The following is a 19,421-nucleotide window of genomic DNA, read 5'->3' as shown; positions in this document are numbered from 1 at the left end:
AGATGACGTATCATTTCTATGTGTTGGATTTTATCAAGTAAATTTCCCCCCAAAATGTGACTTATACTCCGGTGCGACTTATGTATGTTTTTTTCCCTCTTGGTTGGGGATTTTATGGCAGGTTTATATACTCAGGTGCGACTTACAGTCCGAAAAATACGGTAAATCTTCAACCAAAATATGCAAAGTACACACTTCAAATTGTTTGTAAATTGAAGTTAATTTAAAAAATAAACCTAAAATTAAAGTGGATTTGAAGTTGTAGAAACAAACATAAGCTGCTAGCATAATGCTAACTAACACAAAAACGACCTAAATTGTGAGCAAAAATATTAGTTATCATTGCCAGATGCTAGCAAACTACCCAAAAAGCAGCAGATAATAAACAAATACCCCCCACCCCCAAAAATATACAAATGCTTTATAACCATATTCATCTGAAGTTAACCTAAAATCACACCTAAATCTAAAATGATTCACAAATGTATGCAAACAAACCACTTGACTTGAAGTCTGTTAGCTTAACGCTAACTCACAGTGCAAAATTACCTGTAACGGCTAACATATCTAGCATCTACGTTGCAGTAGCTTTTCTCTTGAGTTTCAGGTGTTGCCACAGAATACATTAAACTCAGAGACAAGACTACTTTTTCACTCTAGTTTCATTCTGAATAGTGCATTAAAAGCAACAAACGGCCAAAAAAAGAGGAAGCGTTCAGTCATAAAAGGAACTCGAAATATAAAAGGTGAAATGATTTTGAGGCGTGTGAAAGTTATTTTAAATTTGAACTGAACTAAATGATGTCGCTACATTTTCCCTCTTAGATGTTGTAATCTGTGATGGCTCACACAGCATTGCGGTTCATTGTCGTGCGATTAGCCGCTGTCCTCGTCAACATCAATTAACCTTTGTGTGAGTGAGTGAGTGTAAGCGAGCGATCCATGTCCACTGTAGACAAGGAAGTGAGCGGTGAATTAGTCCATTGTTTAGCTCATTAGAGCCACTTTTGTGCGGACGGTGGCAGCTGTTAATCTTAGCACTTGGCAGGCCTCTGGCCTCTGGGCTGTCACATGATTACACATGGTTGCACACACACACACACACTAATGCTCTGTGATTATATAGCGGTGATACGTTATAGATACATAAACCATCTTCTTGTTCTCCATCACATTAGGTCCCTTTGATCACATGTTCTGTCTTTCTTGTTCTTGTCTACTTAACAACCTTTGTGCCTGTATGGTATGGATGCAAAAAAAATTCTTTAAAACATCTTACTTCGTCTCAGAGGCCAAAAAGTTGTTTTTAATTGTTTGTTGACTTTGTTCAGTTTGGTATCAAGCCTGATACTTGTATTAAATCCACAGTCAATGTCATTATACCACATTAGTTTAGCTAATGTGCTAATCACTTATGCTAGCAGAAGACCCAACTTCGCAAGACTACTTTGCAAGCCAATTCTTCTAATTTCCCTCCTTCTAACAAAGCTAACATCTTTATAGATGCTCAGGTTAATATTATTGGTCATAAAACTTCCACTATATGCTGATATTACTATTAAAATGTACATTACCGTTTAATGTAAAGGCTTATAGAGTGAAAATATGACTGCGAAATGAGCACATTCTACTACGATTATCAGAATGAAAATCTCTCCGAGGCCTAAAAAAACATTCTTTTTTTATTTTTATTTTTTAAATTTTTCTAATATATTTATATATATATATTTTTTAATTCTCTTTTGCTTCTTCTTTGACAGATTTCATATTTGGTGGCCATCTTGGGAATGGCGACAAGCAATGCTTCTTTGAGAGGCGTTTCTAACTGGCGGCCATCTTGGGAAGGGGGACTGACAGTTGGAAACGAAATCTCGAAGAGTACATATTGCGGAGCATTGGCAAGTTATTTCTTGGTACTAGGCGATACCGATGCCTACATATTATTGCCCTATCGGGCAATGATTTTGAGATGATTTTGAGAATTGGTCGATACCGAGTCCCGATCTGATACCGAGCAAAATTGAACAAAAGTTCCAAACATGTTGCAGGACTGTCCTGTTTACAGTACTTCCTCTTACGCGTTTACAGGCAGTGTTGCAGAGTATAAAAGTTATATATTTTTGTTTCTTTTGGCAATGCCATTGTATTTATGGATTATTTTGTCACCTTTTAGCCCGTAAAAAAATAATACATCCGCATATATATATATATATATATATATATATATATATATACATACATACATACACACACACATAGTGGGGCAAATAAGTATTTAGTCAACCACTAATTGTGCAAGTTCTCCCACTTGAAAATATTAGAGAGGCCTGTAATTGTCAACATGGGTAAACCTCAACCATGACGGACAGAATGTGGAACAAAAACAGAAAATCACATTGTTTGATTTTTAAAGAATTTTATTTGCAATTCATGGTGGAAAATAAGTATTTGGTCAATACCAAAAGTTCATCTCAATACTTTGTTATGTATCCTTTGTTGGCAATAACGGAGGCCAAACGCTTTCTTAACACTTCACAAGCTTTTCACACACTGTTGCTGGTATTTTGGCCCATTCCTCCATGCAGATCTCCTCTAGAGCAGTGATGTTTTGGGGCTGTCGTTGAGCAATACACACTTTCAATTCCGTCCTCACCCCGTGGCGTCAAAATGATAACAAGAACGGTGAGCAAAAATCCCAGAACCACACGGGCGGACCTAGAAAATGACCTACAGAGAGCTGGGACCACAGTAACAAAGGCTACTATCAGTAACACAATGCGCCGTCAGAGACTCAAATCCTGCTCTGCCAGTCCCCCTGCTGAAAAAAGTACACGTCCAGGCCATAACACATTCTCCCAGTCCTCTTCTGGATCATCCAAATGCTCTCTAGCGAACCGCAGACAGGCCTGGACTGCATATATTTTAAAAACCTAATCTTTTTCACCCGATTTCAATCCTCTTAAAAACGGCGCCATCGGCCCGATTTCCGATCATGTGATCGTATCGGAACCCCTTCCGATACTACTATCTTTTTCAGTGCAACACTAATTTTAACATTTCTTTGGAGCAAACAACAAAACCTTTGGGGTGCAGAGTAGAGCCTCAAAAATGTTTTTGGTCATTTTTTCCAGATAAAAAAATCTTCAGATGATGGTAATTGGGTGAAAAGGTTTGTGTTTTTAAATTTTTTTTTTTTGTTACAAAGCAACAAAATATCGCATATGTACAAGGATATTGCGAAAAAAAGAAATCCAGGTGTTTCGCACTACCAAACATAGCAACACGGGCAAAAACAGCGGTAGTAAACACTGTTGGAAGGCAAACCTTCTCGTAGCTACTGCGGGAAGCTAACGCTAAGATAGCATCATACAAGAACGAGCATGTCTGCAGGATGGAAATAATTGGATAATTATTATTATTTGGATGCTGCTTCGCTTAAGACGGTGCTGAGGTATCGGATCGGGAATCAGTATAGGCAGATCCTGAAAATTAGACGACTCCGACTGAATCGGGTCCACAAATATGTCTTCGGGACATCCCTACAATTCAGTATAATCAAATAATATTTGTCAATATCCCTCAATTCGTCAGTTTTTTTTTTTTTTGCATATTTGAATTAGAAAACAATCTACTGACGTTGACTGAAATTGACCGATGGCGTTGAATGTTTGTTCAGTTGCTGGCAACCCTCCCACTTTAAATGGATTTGACATCTACTAGTGATAAACTCATTTCTAGATTTGTCCGATAACAACTTTTTAACCGATATCCAGATATTGTCCAACTCCAAAAATCTGTGACTGATATAAAACCGATACCGATATATTCGGTCGTGGACTTGACATATTATGGCTAATTGGATGTGATGCCCCACTGGATGCTTTCCAAATGATCATGCTCACATAACAAATCCCAATCATATGAGTTTGGAAACATCTATGGTCAATAAGCATAACTGCTGTGCTAAGCTGTGACCAGCCCATGTACAAAGGCAGAAGGCTTCTACATTCACTTTGAAGGCTACATGCATATTGGCTAATATTATCCGATATTATCAACTACCCAATAATATCGAACTCTACTCATTTCAAATGTTCAGATGTACTGTAAATGTGGCCTGGATGTCCATTTTAAACAGGACTTTTTGTCTTATCCAGGTTGGTATGTCCTGAGTTGGCCCCAGCGGGCCAGGTGAGAGCGCTGTGCTGATGGGAGCGGCTGCGCCACCATGAGCTTCCAAGATGGCAGCTGCAGCTATGCCAGCAGCGCCAACCCGGCCGCCGCCAGCGGCAGCATGCGGCGGCGCCTGGAGGACCAGGAGTTCACCCTGCGCGTGTACCCGGGCTCCCTGGCCGAGGGCACCATCTACTGCCCCGTCGGCGCCCGCAAGAACACCACGGCGGCCGAGGCCATCGACTGCCTCATTCAGCGGCTGCGCCTGGACCGCACCAAGTGCTACGTGCTGGCTGAGGTCAAGGAGTTTGGAGGCGAGGAGTGGATCCTCAACCCCGGCGACTGCCCGGTGCAGCGCATGATGCTTTGGCCCAGGAGCGCCTTGGAAAACCGTGCCGGCCTGGGCAGCGGTGATGACTACCGCTTCCTACTACGGGAAAAGAACCTGGATGGGTCCATTCATTATGGCGGCAGCCTGCAGATGTGGCTGCGGGTGACCGAGGAGCGGCGACGCATGGTGGAGCGGGGTTTCCTCCCCCAGCCGGCGGGCAGCGACCCCCCGACTGACCTCTGCGCTCTACCGGAACTGACCGAGCGCGCCCTACTGGAGAGCCTGCGGGCGCGTTTCCGCCAAGAGAAGATCTACACTTACGTCGGGAGCATCCTCATCGTAGTCAACCCCTTTCAATTCCTGCCCATATATAACCCCAAGTATGTCAAACTGTATGACAACCACACGCTGGGTAAACTGGAGCCGCACATCTACGCCGTGGCAGACGTGGCCTACCACGCCATGCTGCAGCGACGGCGGAATCAGTGCATCGTCATCTCTGGAGAAAGCGGCTCCGGGAAGACGCAGAGCACCAACTTTCTTATTCATCACCTGACCGCACTCAGCCAGAAGGGTTTCGCTAGCGGCGTGGAGCAGATCATCCTGGGGGCGGGGCCTGTGCTTGAGGTAAGACGCAAAGCAACGGTGTTACTGTACCTTGTTGTTCACGTGCATGTAGGTTGGCTGTTAAGTAACTACATTTATATATGAGTTACATTTTTTTTTTTTTGGGAGAATAAAAGCTTCAAGCTGTTTAATTGATTACCGTAAACTACCTGATTATAAGCCTCACCACCCAAATTCCAAATATAAAACAAGCAAACATATACACAAGATGCGCCACCAACTTTAAAAAAATGTAAGAAACAAAAATACACAAACTGCATTCATCAAGAAAAAAATTACACAAGCCACACCAAACAAATGTAACAAAAATTTAAGCAAAAAAAAAAGTCGTATCAACTGCACCACCCAAGTTTCTTCAAACCAAGAAAAAAATACACAAGATGCGTCACCAAATTTAATGAAATCTAAGAAAAATACACAAAATGCGCCACCAAATTGAATAAAATCTAAGAAAAAAAATGCACAAACTGCCCCAATCAAAAAAAAAAAATACACATAAGCCGCACCACCAAAATGTAATAGAATTGAAGCAAAAAATACACATATATACCACATCACCCAAATTTCATAAAATTTTAGGAAAAATGACATATACAAAAACTGTGCCAAGTCGCCAACCGAATTTCATTAATACCCTAAAAATTACACATATAAGCCTCACTTTACTATAAGCTGCACCACTCAAATTTGATAAAATTGGAGAAAACCTGGCTACACAAATTTTATAAAATTTTAAGCAAAAAATATACATATAAACAGTTCCACCCAAAGTTAATATAGACAAAAATTAAAAGCGCTGCCAAAAACAACACTGGTCACCAGTGCTGTCTTTGGCAGCGCTTTTAACTTTTGTCTTTGTTTTAGTCTTTTGGACAAAAATACTTATTAGTCTTGGTCATATTTTAGTCATTTCAAAATGTTTTCGTCAATTTTAGTCAACGAAATCTCATGCAAATTTCATCTAGTTTTAGTCGACAGTTACTCAAAATGTTTACATCTGTAAAATTAAAAAGTTTTAGTCCTAAAATAGATAAAGGTTTCCAACATTTTCGAACTAACATAGACAGATTAGCACATAATGTAGCGTCTACAAGGACAACGCCAACGATAATACACACTCAGCAAGAAAAACAGTACATTATTTTAATTCAGCCTACCTAGAAGCTACAAACTGTTTGTTAGCTTAAGTTTTCCGAGCGTTTAACATCCTCTAGACTTACTGACCAGAATAGCCAAGTGGCTCTGCTTTAGACTGGCCAGTGTTTTAAAGTGCCTGTGACACGAAAAAGCATGTTTATTTCATAATACACGCGGTATTTTATGCTCCTGAATGATATGGACCGCTTGGATGTGTGTGGAAGCGATCGCTATATATATTTAGTTTTTTTAATCCCGCGCCAGGAAAATGAGTGACTTCCGGCTTCGGTCTTGCATTGAGGAGGAGGGCGCTGTGACGTGTACGGTAGAAGACGTCCTCTTCACGCTACAGTGTACTGTTGTGTATGAGGACGAAGGATTCAGCTGATTTTGCGGATTAATACGTTTATTTTTCGCATCACGCCAGCCAAACGGCTGCAGAAAAATCATTCTGTGTGCGGGAGAGGCGTATGCGCCTTTTTGGAGTTTCAAAAGGTTCCCATTCACCGTGGATATTTACTGTGGGACCATTGGACTTACGAGGAAGTGAGTAAACATCTTGTTTTGTATTATGTCAAATACGAATACAGTGATTACAAAGTAAACACTACAAAATTCCTTTAAATAAAGGACTACTTACATTTGATCATTGATAGGCATGTAAAAAGCTCTCCTCATGCTCGTTAGTAGTTAGCTGTTAGCACGTTAGCTGCACAACAACTCCAGCCACCCTCCTCCCGGGAACGAACTGTAAATTGCTCTCCGCCGGGCGTTTTGCCGATCCGCGAAGACAATCGACAACCGGGTCGTCATGTCAAATAATCCAGGCTAGTTATGTGTGATTTTCCACTTCGAAGACTTTGAAACATCCCTCGGTTCGGGTTAGCATGTCGGCTAGCTGTCACTCCTTCTGGTTTGTTTACATTCTCCGAAGCCGGGGAAGGGAAATGACATATGTCCGATTTAGGTGTCATAAAATATCGTTCGGGAGGTGCGACAGTAAAGGTGAAGCCGACAGTTTTGACCATTATGTAGTAATTTTGCCATGTCGTCTTGAATAAATGGATTTTTATTATTTCATATTCCATTTAGCACAAGATTGTTATTTGTCTTGACCATGACATTTATTTAGCAATTGGGGAAAATACTTGGATAAAAAGAATATCCTGTAAAAATATGGAAGTAAAGAGACAGAAACAATGACGTTTTGCGGCTCTCTTCGTCGCGTTTTCCTCGTGCTGAACAATTCCCCCCCAATGGGCTGAATAGTAAAACCGATGAGCCCAGTCTACCGCTGACGTCATCCACCTGTTGGGGACGCTAAAGCCCTATAATGGTAGGCGTGGCTAACCGGCAGATTAAAAGACTAATTTCTCGTCATCTGCACTTTGCTAAATTGTTGTATATAGTCGAATCGTCTCAAAATATGATTCTAATTCACATAATAATGCCATTTAAGACTTTTTTTCTGGTGTCATATGCTCTTTAACATCTTCAGACCTTAGCATGCTGTTGAAGGACATGACACGTTCACACCTCTAAATAAAAAGAAAATACACCAAATTTAGTTGCTATCTCCACTTCTAGGAGATGATTGGACAGAACTTTATCCATCGAAATCAAATCATGAGGTTTCGCAACTTTGGCTCTTTAAAATGGCTGAGACAAAACACAACTTCAAAAAAGGCAAATGTAAGTGCTCATTTCTCAATAAAAACAATGTAACTTTAACATTAAAAATAACCAGTAAAAGCATGAAATATTCCCTACCCAAAAAATTGCACTTTGTTCTGGTACTTCAGTAGAGTAAAAATCAGCGAAGATTTTTTTTGGGGCCACCAGAAAAAATGCGGGTCTGAAGGGGTTAAGAGGACGCTCACCATTCTGAAGCTAATGCTAATCTGAATGCAAATGCTACACTAACGCTACGAGTTACATTTAGCGTCTGATGATCGCTCAGCACAGACCTCTAAAAGCTAAAACAACATTGCATATTCTCTCTTGCCAAGATAAGAAAACAAATATCACCGTGTTTCCGAACAAGCAAGATGAAGTGCAGCCTAGCTTGAGATACTGTACATCCTCAACTCTGGTGAGGAGGGAGAGGTACAGCACCTCTGGCATCATAAAAACCAGAACGCCCACATTAAAAAAAAAAAATAGAAATTTAAGAGTGATAGCTGGGCTTCAGAATTTAGAGCATTCACTGCCATTGACGGTGATAGACGTCTACTCCATTTTGACCGGGAGGGTTGGGTTGGACGTCTATTGCCATCAATAGAAGTGAATAAGTTAAACAATAAATAGTTAAACACAAAAATATATAACAATATAGTAACTTTCATATGCGTATATTCTTTATCCTCAGCAGGGAAAAAAAAATACAATTAATTAACAGTTCCAAGGGAAAATACCAGCGTGAATTACGTCTGGGGGAAAAAAAACAGTATCGGCCATTTGATTTAATTTAGTCAGGAAATCCCTGCTAGTTGGCATGCAGCTGCCTCCCCGCTTCCCGCTCATATGCTCCAAATTAGATGTGGAAGTGACAAAAGCCCTGATGAAATCCGAAGAGAAGGCAGCAGGTTATTCCATTGGCCTCGGAATGCCTGACTGAGCTCATGAGCGAAGGCATGAAACAGATTAGAAACATCCCGCGTCCTATTTTTAGCACATATGACACTCATATACGTAGAAGCGATGTGTGATATGACCTAGAAAACCCGTTTGCTCCATCTCTGTATTGATGGAAAAGAAAAAGCTCATGAAATGTTGCCTAATCCACCCCGGATTAGAAAATCAATAATGGATTATTGATTATGGAATTTCATTGGGGAATGTTTGCCTCTAAATGACTTAGATTTGTGGCATTCGCAGCTGGACAGACGTGACCTAGTAAACTCAGGACTATTTATTATTATTTTTTGGTGTAAATTCCCCGTGGCGACTGTGGAGTTGTCCGGTATGCGACATCCTGTCAGGATGCATGTGGATGTCTTGTCTGCATGCAGCTGTGCATGTTGACTCACAGGATTGTTGCTCGGCTTGTTGGCTTCGTCATCTAGAAAACGTGAACGCAGCTGACGAGTGCAGCTGCTGTGGCGTTTTGGCTCCGTACAGAAAATTGGGAAATGTTAGTGATTGAAGGCGCGAATTGGACGGTTAATCCATTTGAATTGGGAGTACTCAGGGGTGAAAGTGGGCCAGAACGGTCAGGAACGCAGTTCCGGTATAAGATTCAGGGCCAGAACTAGGGATGTCCCGATCCAGGTTTTTGCACTTCCGATCCGATACCGATATTGTTTTGCACTTCCGATCCGATACCGATACTAGCCGATACCGATACCGGCCTCTCTGAGCATGTATAGACCCTACCCACCGACGTCACAAAATCACGTGCTCGCTGTATGGTTCCGCCCCCTTGTCCGTCATTTTGTGTCTGTATTATCAATGGTCTCAATTGATCGAGCAATTTATAATGCATTTCATGGAAGACCCGGTGCTTTCGGATGCTGTAAACTCACTTGATGCGTTGCATAAAAGGCGTTATGTGGAAAAGCTTCAGTTTATCCATTCGCCAGATCCATATTTGATGCCTAAATCGATGTTTTTCGACCCGCTGTCTCCGCCGTATTTGCCTGACATCTGCTAGCTAGCCTGATAAGTACAACTATCTGGTCCACACAAAATCAGCCTATTCTCACGAAAGTTTGAAAAACTTTAAGAGCTTGGAGGCTTATAAATACTTCGTTGCTGGTTGGGTGAAACAGGTCCTCGTCCACGAAAATTCGGCAGGAATCTATCTTGCGCTTGGAAAGGTGAGTTACGAAATTTTCTATTCAAAATCTTTTGTTATTGCTAACATCCACTGTCAAGTCTAATGTATTTCATGTCGTTTGTCAATGGAGTTAGGGCTTTTAATGTTTATACGGTTTAGCGATAGCACTCTCACTACATACATACGTGTATGTTGTCGGCGATTAGCTTAGCAATGATCTTAATTGTGGTTGTCAGCCCAAAACCCTCTAAATATATATTAGATGCATCTTACCAGATATAAAATGACTACTACATAATCTGTAGTAGTCGTTTGGAGCCCAGTTTTCTCGTCGAATTGCAGCAGCCCATCTCGCTCTCTTCTCTCCGGGTCTCTCGGAATCCGGTAGAACTTCAAGTCTCTCCGTCTATCTTCTCTGTTATTGCAACCGTCCGCCACACACGCCTTCACCATTTTGATTATTAATGTTAACGAGCAGAAAAACACGTCGTAAATAGGAGGAATGTACGTAGCCGTAACAGGTAAACATGATGTGTTGACGGACAATTGAGCGGCACCAGTCAGGAGGAAAGGGTTGTGACGTCACGTGGGTAGGGTCTATTAAAGTTTAAAGTTATTTAGCCTCCTTACTTAGTTGTCAGACTCATGTTGAAAAGGGTTTTAGTAGTCTTGATAACAATTTGCCAGCTGAATTAGGTGAGTTGGAATAACACATAATGGTTGGTAACAAGAAACTGACCTGTTTATTAAATGATAAACACAAAACATTATAAATAACAAACAGAAATGACATATTCAGACAGTAAAACATGCTAATAATATTGTAAACTGTCTTAAAAAAGCAAAACACACAAACAACCTCAAACTATTAACTATTACACACTCCCTTTGATTTGCTTGCCCAGCCCGAAAACCCCCCCCAAATTTTATGTTTTATTTGTTGGCACGAGCCTGAAAAAAACAAAATTTTATGCTTTATTTGTGAGGACTCAGGAGCGATGCGTGGTTACGTTTTGTGTGATCACGTTTGGTGACGCCAGTGCATATATGCATAATGATAACAAATTATAGCCTGTCTTTTGTAACAAATTCTCCCAGTTAGACAAGACTGTAAGATGGATATTCAATAAACATTTATATATTTTATATTTGCATGTGTGTTCTAACAGGTGGATAGTGGATTTCACATTTATTTTAATCTCCTCGAGTTGTCAGAAAAAGTTTTCTCAATGTTTAAATACTCTACATATTTTTATCATTATAAATGCATTTACACTCCGAAATAACGCTGGAAAAGTACATACATACATACATCGTTTTAGTATAAATATATGAATATATATTTTTTGAAAAAAGTCTGCCTGATGCGTCTAAATCCCACTTTACTCACGAGAGATAATGGCTCGTCATCCAGAATGATTCCTTCGGCAATGACTCTTCCCTGGGCTTTGGGACTGTCAAGTGCCAGTTTGTCACGCATAGTAAAAGTTTCTGCCAGTGTTCGTTGCGTATGACCTTTCTTTCTGTCTTCGGTTTTCTCCTTATACTCCTCATATACTCCTCATACTCCTTGTATTGTTTGTGGTGGTATTTCGATAAAGGCTTGATTAGTTTAGTTGTTTTAACACTTCTTACAGCTTTACCACCACGCTTGACTTTATTGTGGCATATGTTGCACTCTGCCTCTTCGTTTTTGTCGTCCTTTAAAGTGAAATAATCCCACACAGCTGACATTTTTACCGATAGTCTCTCAGTCATTTGGGAGACGGTAATGTAGTGTGTTGAAGGTGTGAGTAAAATGCGGACCGGATTTTCGGGAAACCGAAGCAAAAACTGGAATGGATTATGTAAGTCGGTACACTGGAAAATCCGGACCGGACTATAAAAAAAAAAAAACTGGATCGAAAGTCTGGATCGGAATTTTTCCCTGTCGGCCGATCCGATACCGATACGCATTTTTTTGCCTATATCAGCGTCCGATCCGATCCAGATATCGGATCGGGACATCTCTAGCCAGAATGCAGTTCCGGTATAAGATTCAGGGCCGGAATGCTGTTCCGGTACACGGTGCTTTGTTTCTGAAAATATGACGGCAACTGTTAAAATGCTATGTAAAAAAATAAATAAAAATGCTAAGCTGCCACACATGCATTTCATCTCCAAGAAGAAAACAATCTACCAACGTTAGATTTATATACACGAGTGTTAACAACGAGCGTAATAAAGTGCTTGTGTAGCGTAATCCGTTTCAACCGATTTCTGACAATGATGAGTCACGTCAATGTGCGAATGCACACAGCAAAGCAAAACGCCTGGACTCATTTATCCGTTCAATTGGCTGACATTCTGACATGTGATCAGCAGAGAGGCTGTGCATGTTTTCTGGAACAGCAAAAAAAAAAAAAGGTTGTTGAATTGATGCGACAAAAAAGGGCAATGCAACATAAAATGGATCAAATCTTTAAGAGCAACGAAAGAGTTGAGGAGGCGTATTCATCATATTTAGTTATATTTGCTCTGCTGGGGAGGTTCAGAACATCTTGGCTGTCATTGTGCACTTTGGACTTATATTTGTTCTGGGGCTGTCAAAATTATTGCGTTAACGGGCGGTAATTAATTTTAAAAATTAAATCACATTAAAATATTTGACGCATTTAACGCACATGCCCCGCCCAAACAGAATAAAATGACAGCACATTGTCATGTCCACTTGTTACTTGTGTTTTTTGGTGTTTTGTCGCCCTCTGCTGGCGCTTGGGTGCGACTGATTTTATGGGTTTCAGCACCATGAGCATTGTGTAATTTTTGACAACAATGGCGAGCTACTAGTTTATTTTTTGTTTAAAAATTTTACAAATTTTATTAAAACGAAAACATTAAGAAGGGTTTTAATATAACATTTCTATAACTTGTACTAACATTAATCTTTTAAGAACTACAAGTCTTTCTATCCATGGATCGCTTTAACAGAATGTTAATAATGTTAATGCCATCTTGTTGATTTATTGTTATAATAAACAAATACAGTACTTATGTACAGTATGTTGAATGTATATATCCGTCTTGTGTCTTATCTTTCCATTCCAACAATAATTTACAGAAAAATATGGCATATTTTATAGATGGTTTGAATTGCGATTAATTACAATAATTAATTTTTAAGCTGTGATTAACTCGATTAAAAAATTTAATCGTTTGGCAGCCCTAATTTGTTCACTGATGTTAGGCTACTGATTCATTTCCTTATGATTTAAAAAAGTCAATGTTTGTGTGATCTTCAAAATATATTCCATTTCGCTTTTCATAATATAAGTCATTTGTACCTATTTTTCTGAATGTATGTTACTTATATCTTATTTAAAAAATGTTTACAATAACTTCAATTTTTAAAAAGTTTTTCTATATGTTATAGAAATAACTGCTAAAACAGTTTTCTTTGCCTTTCAGTAGTTCAAGAGGTTTTCTTGTGTGCATTGCCTTACGCCACTGACAATGACATTCTCCTGTTTCAACAATCTATCCTTTACCACCATATGCCCTGTCTTTCTTATATATTATAACGTCTGGTTGTTTTACATCTCAGACCGTTCTTGGGGGTAATTTAAATTGCTATTTTTGTATAGCGATCGCAAACGCTACTCAGTGACAGCCAACGAACACGTTTATTTTTTTCATTTAAATAACAAATCTTGATTCTATAATTTATTTACACTTCTGCCATACTAAAGTTGTTTTTTTTTTTTACAACAGAAAAGGTAACAGTGGCAGTCAGATACCATTTTAATTTTGTTTCTAGGTCATTCATTGTCAGACGGAAGCAGCACGGCAAAACGCCACACTAAAAAATAAGTAAAAATATCAAAATGGTTTACTTCTTTGTCCTCTCAAGGACCATGGCCCTCAACAAAATGTTTACTGCATATGAAATGTGAATGGCTTCACCTTGCTGGCGTTAAACTGGTCTCTTGGACGTCCGCGCAAGTTGATCCATTCTTCACGTTTTTCCCACCGGGTTTTTGGTTTCGGGAAACGTATGAAGAAAACATCCTCGATAAGTCGTAATGTCAAGAGTCGTTTCTACAAGTTCCATAGCAGCAGTGTTTGAACGGCATGTTATTTTTTTAAAGATTACTGGAGAAAACAAGCAGAAATAATAATGTTTTGTATGCGAGGTCATGTGTATAATGTCCCACTTCCGTGTTACGATGGCGATTTCATGGTCTGAAAATAACATTTGTGTGGTACGCTATTGACAGCGATAGACGTCAAATTCATTTAGAATGGGAGCAGCTGGCAGCGGTCCCGGTCAAAATGAATCGTCAGTGTTATTGTATTTGGTAAGTAGCAACTGTCTGTCTGTATTTACAATCATTTAAAAGCAAACGTAAATTATCTTTGGTTGCCCAGCCTTGCTATTGTCTGCAAGGCAGACAGTACAACTAAATTTACTAGGGGTGTGATGATACATCAATCTGGATCAATGTATATACTGGCTACACAACGATCAAATCAATGGAAGCAAAAAACATTGATCAACATGGTTATCTTTTACATATGCTGCTGGATTGAACAGAATGTTTTTATTCAGATATCTGAAATGTTTTAGCATCAAAATGATCAAAATTTTCAATATTGCTCAGCATTTTTCATTGCATTAGGTGTCACATTGTTGTCCAATTAATACTAGAGCGGATCGTGATGAAATTGGTTCTTTTCAGAATTTAGTATTTACTACTGCAATCTAAAAAGCAAAGGGAAACACTAGCCTTGTTAGCCTTTGCCTTGTTATTGTCTGTAGGGCAGACAGACAGATAATATACTGTGTGTGTGGGCAAATAAGTATTTAGTCAACCACCAGTTGTGCAAGTTCTCCTACTTGAAAAGATTAGAGAGGCGTGTAATTGTCAACATGGGTAAACCTCAACCATGAGAGACAGATTGTGAAAAAAAAACTGAAAATCACATTGTTTCATTTTTAAAGAATTTATTTCCAAATTAGAGTGGAAAATAGGTATTATATAAGGAATATAAGTATTTGGTCATCTACAAACAAGCAAGATTTCTGGCTGTCAAAGAGGTCTAACTTCTTCTAACGAGGTCTAGCAAGGCTCCACTCGTTACCTGTATTAATGGCACCTGTTTTAACTCATTATCGGTATAAAAGACACCTGTCCACAAACTCAGTCAGTCACACTCCAAACTCCACTATGGCCAAGACCAAAGAGCTGTCGAAGGACACCAGAGACAAAATTGTAGACCTGCACTTGTCGAAGCGCATCTTAGCGTGGTGACGTCACGAACCTTATGCACGGCTGAGGAGGGGTTGGGGGTTAGACGGGTGGGAAAAAAAAAAAAAAAAAGACGCAGCTTTTTTTTTGTCAATGGGAAAGGTGCCAAATGCCAATTGCTAGTGGGTTGCGTCGGCTTGGAAAAACGCGCGTTGACCCACTAGTTTCAGTGGGAAAGGGGCATAATATTTTCTAGTGGGAGAACTTGCACAATTAGTGGTTGACTAAATATTTATTTGCCCCACTCTATAAAGTTCGGGGGCTTAATGCGTCATGAATCTGCTATGTCAGCATATAGACATATTGTTCTATCAAACACAACAATTCTTTTGGCTTAAAATATATCAGTTTTTTTCAAGAGGGGTGCAAGAGCAGAAACTGTTTTTCAGTCTTGTCTGTGTTTTCCGCCATATACAGTATATATAGAGTATATAAGCATTTGACTCAATTATGGGGAATTGAGCGACATACCCTGTATTGTATTTCTTATCAAAATGGTGAATTAAATGCAGTCGAGCCTTTGTCCCTGATTTAGCCAAGATTTTTGTTAGGTAATTAATGTGTATGTTGAGGCAGGGGGCGCGTTAACCGGATATTTTCCGTCGTTGACCAGTTTTTTAAAACGGTGACGGAAAAAGCTGAAGTCCGTCAGTCATTTTGACAGGTTTCAATTCACACCCCAGACCACAGGGTGGCGAGTTAGCATATTAATTAGCTATTGTCTCTCTTAATGCATGACGTCGTTGGCTATTCTGTCAGAATATTGTAGTGTAACCGGGGTCTGGCGGCGGCACCATGATTGACACATCAACGCGAGGTTCTTATTGGTGCACCCGGTGTGCCAGCGCGTCATCCAATTGATGGACAAGATTGCCGCCTGTGTATAGACCCCAATCACATGACGTCACAACTCCGCCCCCCTGACCGGAGCCGCCATATTGTGTGTCAGCCCGTCATGTTTATACATTACCGCTACGTACATGCCTCCTATTACGGCGTGTTTTTCTGCTCGTTAATATTAATAATCAAAATGGTGAAGGCGTGTGTGGCGGTTGGTTGCTGTAACAAAGAAGATAGACGGAGAGACTTGAAGTTCTACCTTATTCTGAGAGACGCGAAGATGAGAGCGAGATGGACTGCTGTAATTCGACAAGAAATCTGGGCACCAAACGATCACCACAGACTATGTAGTAGCCTTTTTATATCTGGTAAGATGCATTTAATATATATTTAGAAGATTTTGGGCTGACAACCACAATTAAGATCATTGTGTGACGTTGGTGATTGGGGTCTATATCGTTGCCTCCTTTTCTTTGGGGGTGGAGTTGTTGGCGGTAAGCAGAGTAAAAAGGGAGAAAAATACCACGACTTCCGTGTCTAATTTTTCGCCGCCAAGCAAGCGTTACAATATTAATTAAAAATGAATGAAAACTAAATACTATTGAATATGTCATCATTATTATTTTGAAAATTTAAGTGACGGGTAAAAATAGACTATGACCGGATTTTTATGACCCTGTCAGTCAAAATGACAGACAACGAAAATGTCTAGCGCAACCTCTGAATGTTGAGGCATCAGGTGTTCGCGTCTCACTATTACTATAATTGTCATGTCTAAGTGAAGTCTTCAAATTGGAACAAATGTGCACTTACGTCCTGTTTGACTGAATTAATCAGTCGGCGAGGGTCAGACCTCCATGTCCTTGCAGGGGTCATCGTAAGTGTGATCTTGTAATGTTTTCTGCTTGATTCTGCTTAACTCATTGCCTGTGAATCAAATGGAAAAAAACAGCTAACATTTCAAGGACAGCGTGACTCTTACATGACGAGAAAACTCCTAATTTAACTGTAAATTTGTCGTGACTGTGCAAGAATTGCCCAGTATCTTTGCCAGTCATCTCATGGGTTTGCTGAACCTCAATCAAAGTCGAGCCAGCCCGCGGCGCAGTCACACATCACACGGGTGATATCACCTAACCACGTCCAGCTCCTTGTTAAATAAAGTCTTCAATAACTGAGCGCAGATGGTGGGTAATGTGAGATCAGAGATGACAGTGGAGATGCGGCCACGGCGCTGGCAAGCGGGAAGTCAGCTGCGGAGTCTGATGGGAAGCGCTCGGCTTTTGCGGCTATTTGTGCTCGTCCGCTCTTTCTTTAGACGACGCGTTCGAAAGAAAAATATTTTCATACTGTACCTATGAGTGGGGGGGACCTTTGGGTATCACAATATGGTGATATAACAGTTATTGTGTTTCATCATTATGCTGTGAATTGAGTTTGTTACTAGTTGACGTCCAATTCATTTAAACTGGGAGGGTGGCAGCGAATGAACATTCGTTCATTCGCTGCCACCCTCCCAGTTTAAATGAATTGGACGTCAATGGCGGTCAATGGCAACCAAAGAGTTTAATTTTGGGGCATTTCAGGTCATTTGCTGTTGATTTTCAGCAGTGTTGTTTTCGTCGATCCAACCCGGGTTATCTCCCCATGTCTAAAAGCCACAAAGGGGCTTGTAAGTAGGGGTGTGCCATCTTAGGCACCCCACGATTCGATTCGATTACGATACAGGGTGCTACGATCCGATTATTAAACGATGATCACGGTAATGACGATGATCGCGGTTATCGCGATTATCAATGCATCATACATTACTACTTAATACAGTAGCCAACAAATTTATGTCCATTATTTAAAATATCCTAATGATTCAACAGGAACGATGGAAACATGCCCATACAACAAAAAGCTGCTCTTCAGCTGCTTTTTTAATTATTTTTTTTTTACAAGAAAGTGCAAAAACATTAACCATTTTAAAAGGGAGTACTTATTTCTCTCAACAATACAATAAAATTTACACAGGTGGGATGAATTCAACATTTTCTGGAAACAAAGTGTCTTTAGAAATAAGAGTTCTTTTAACCAATATACTTTGTTTTCACAGAATTCTGTACTATTTCGCATGTTTGTCGTGTTACCGCTGTACTTAATCTTGAAATACAAAAAGTACTTAATTATGAAATACACGTTAGCGAATTAGCTAATAACCTTAGCGCTCGGCGCTAACTATTAACATCTCAGAAACAACAACAATAAAGGCTAAACATTACAAGAGGGTTCGTGTACTCACCTCTTTTAGATGCACACGGGTCTTAGAAATGCCTTAAAACTAGGGCTGTCAAAATTATCGCGTTAACGGGTATTAATTATTTTTTTAAATATCACGTTAAAATATTTGACGCAATTAACGCACGTGCCCCGCTCAAACAGATTAAAATGACAGAACAGTGTACTGTGCACTTGTTACTTGTGTTTTTGGGCGTTTTGTCGCCCTATGCTGGCACTTGGGTGCGACTGTGGGTTTCAGCACTATGAACGAGCATTGTGTAATTATTGACATCAACAATGGCGAGCTACTAGTTTGTTTTTGATTGAAAATTTTACAAATTTTATTAAAACGAAAACATTAAGAGGGATTTTAATATACAATTTCTATAACTTGTACTAACATTTATCTTTTAAGAACTGCAAGTCTTTCTATCCATGGATCACTTTAAATGAATGTTAATAATGTTAATGCCATCTTGTTGATTTATTGTTATAATAAACAAATACAGTACTTATGTACCGTATGTTGAATGTATATATCCGTCTTGTGTCTTTCCGTTCCAACAATAATTTACAGAAAAATTGGCATATTTTATAGAGGGTTTGAATTGCGATTAATTACGAATAAATTATTTCAAAGCTGTAATTAACTCAGCCCTACCTTTGACAGCCCTACCTAAAACTACTGCTGCACATCTAAATGACAAGGAGCAACAAACTATCTCTCTTCCGTTCTTGCTCTAAAAAAAATATCTTGCGCACAAAAGCGCGACCACCGGGTTGCGCTTCAGGTCCTTCCTCTCTCATACACTGTTCCTGCCTCTCTCATACACAAATTTTATTTTCCAGTCTTTTAAAAAGGACTAAATCTCTCTCTCAGTAACCAGCAGCATCCATCATGATGTACGCGCGCCTTTTAACGGTGCCCGGCGGCAGACGTGTCTTGAATTTCGTTCTGCTACGAGCGGCTGCCATAACGTTA

General features: G+C 39.8%; 1 protein-coding gene across 4 annotated transcripts in view; it reads left to right on the top strand.

The window, feature by feature from the left end:
• Positions 1-19,421, top strand: part of LOC130916718 (unconventional myosin-IXAa-like) — a 255,075-nt gene that overhangs the window by 48,163 nt on the left and 187,491 nt on the right. For all 4 annotated transcript variants that reach the window (XM_057837631.1, XM_057837630.1, XM_057837629.1 and 1 more), the window contains exon 2: positions 4,158-5,131. In XM_057837631.1, the coding sequence (XP_057693614.1) occupies positions 4,229-5,131 (903 nt within the window). In that variant the 5' untranslated portion in view covers positions 4,158-4,228. The remainder of the gene's footprint in view (positions 1-4,157; positions 5,132-19,421) is intronic.

Source organism: Corythoichthys intestinalis, chromosome 5 (assembly GCF_030265065.1).
Source record: "Corythoichthys intestinalis isolate RoL2023-P3 chromosome 5, ASM3026506v1, whole genome shotgun sequence".
NCBI lineage: Eukaryota > Metazoa > Chordata > Actinopteri > Syngnathiformes > Syngnathidae > Corythoichthys > Corythoichthys intestinalis.
The sequence above is the reverse complement of the archived record's forward strand: the minus strand, read 5'-3'. Positions and strand labels throughout refer to the sequence as shown.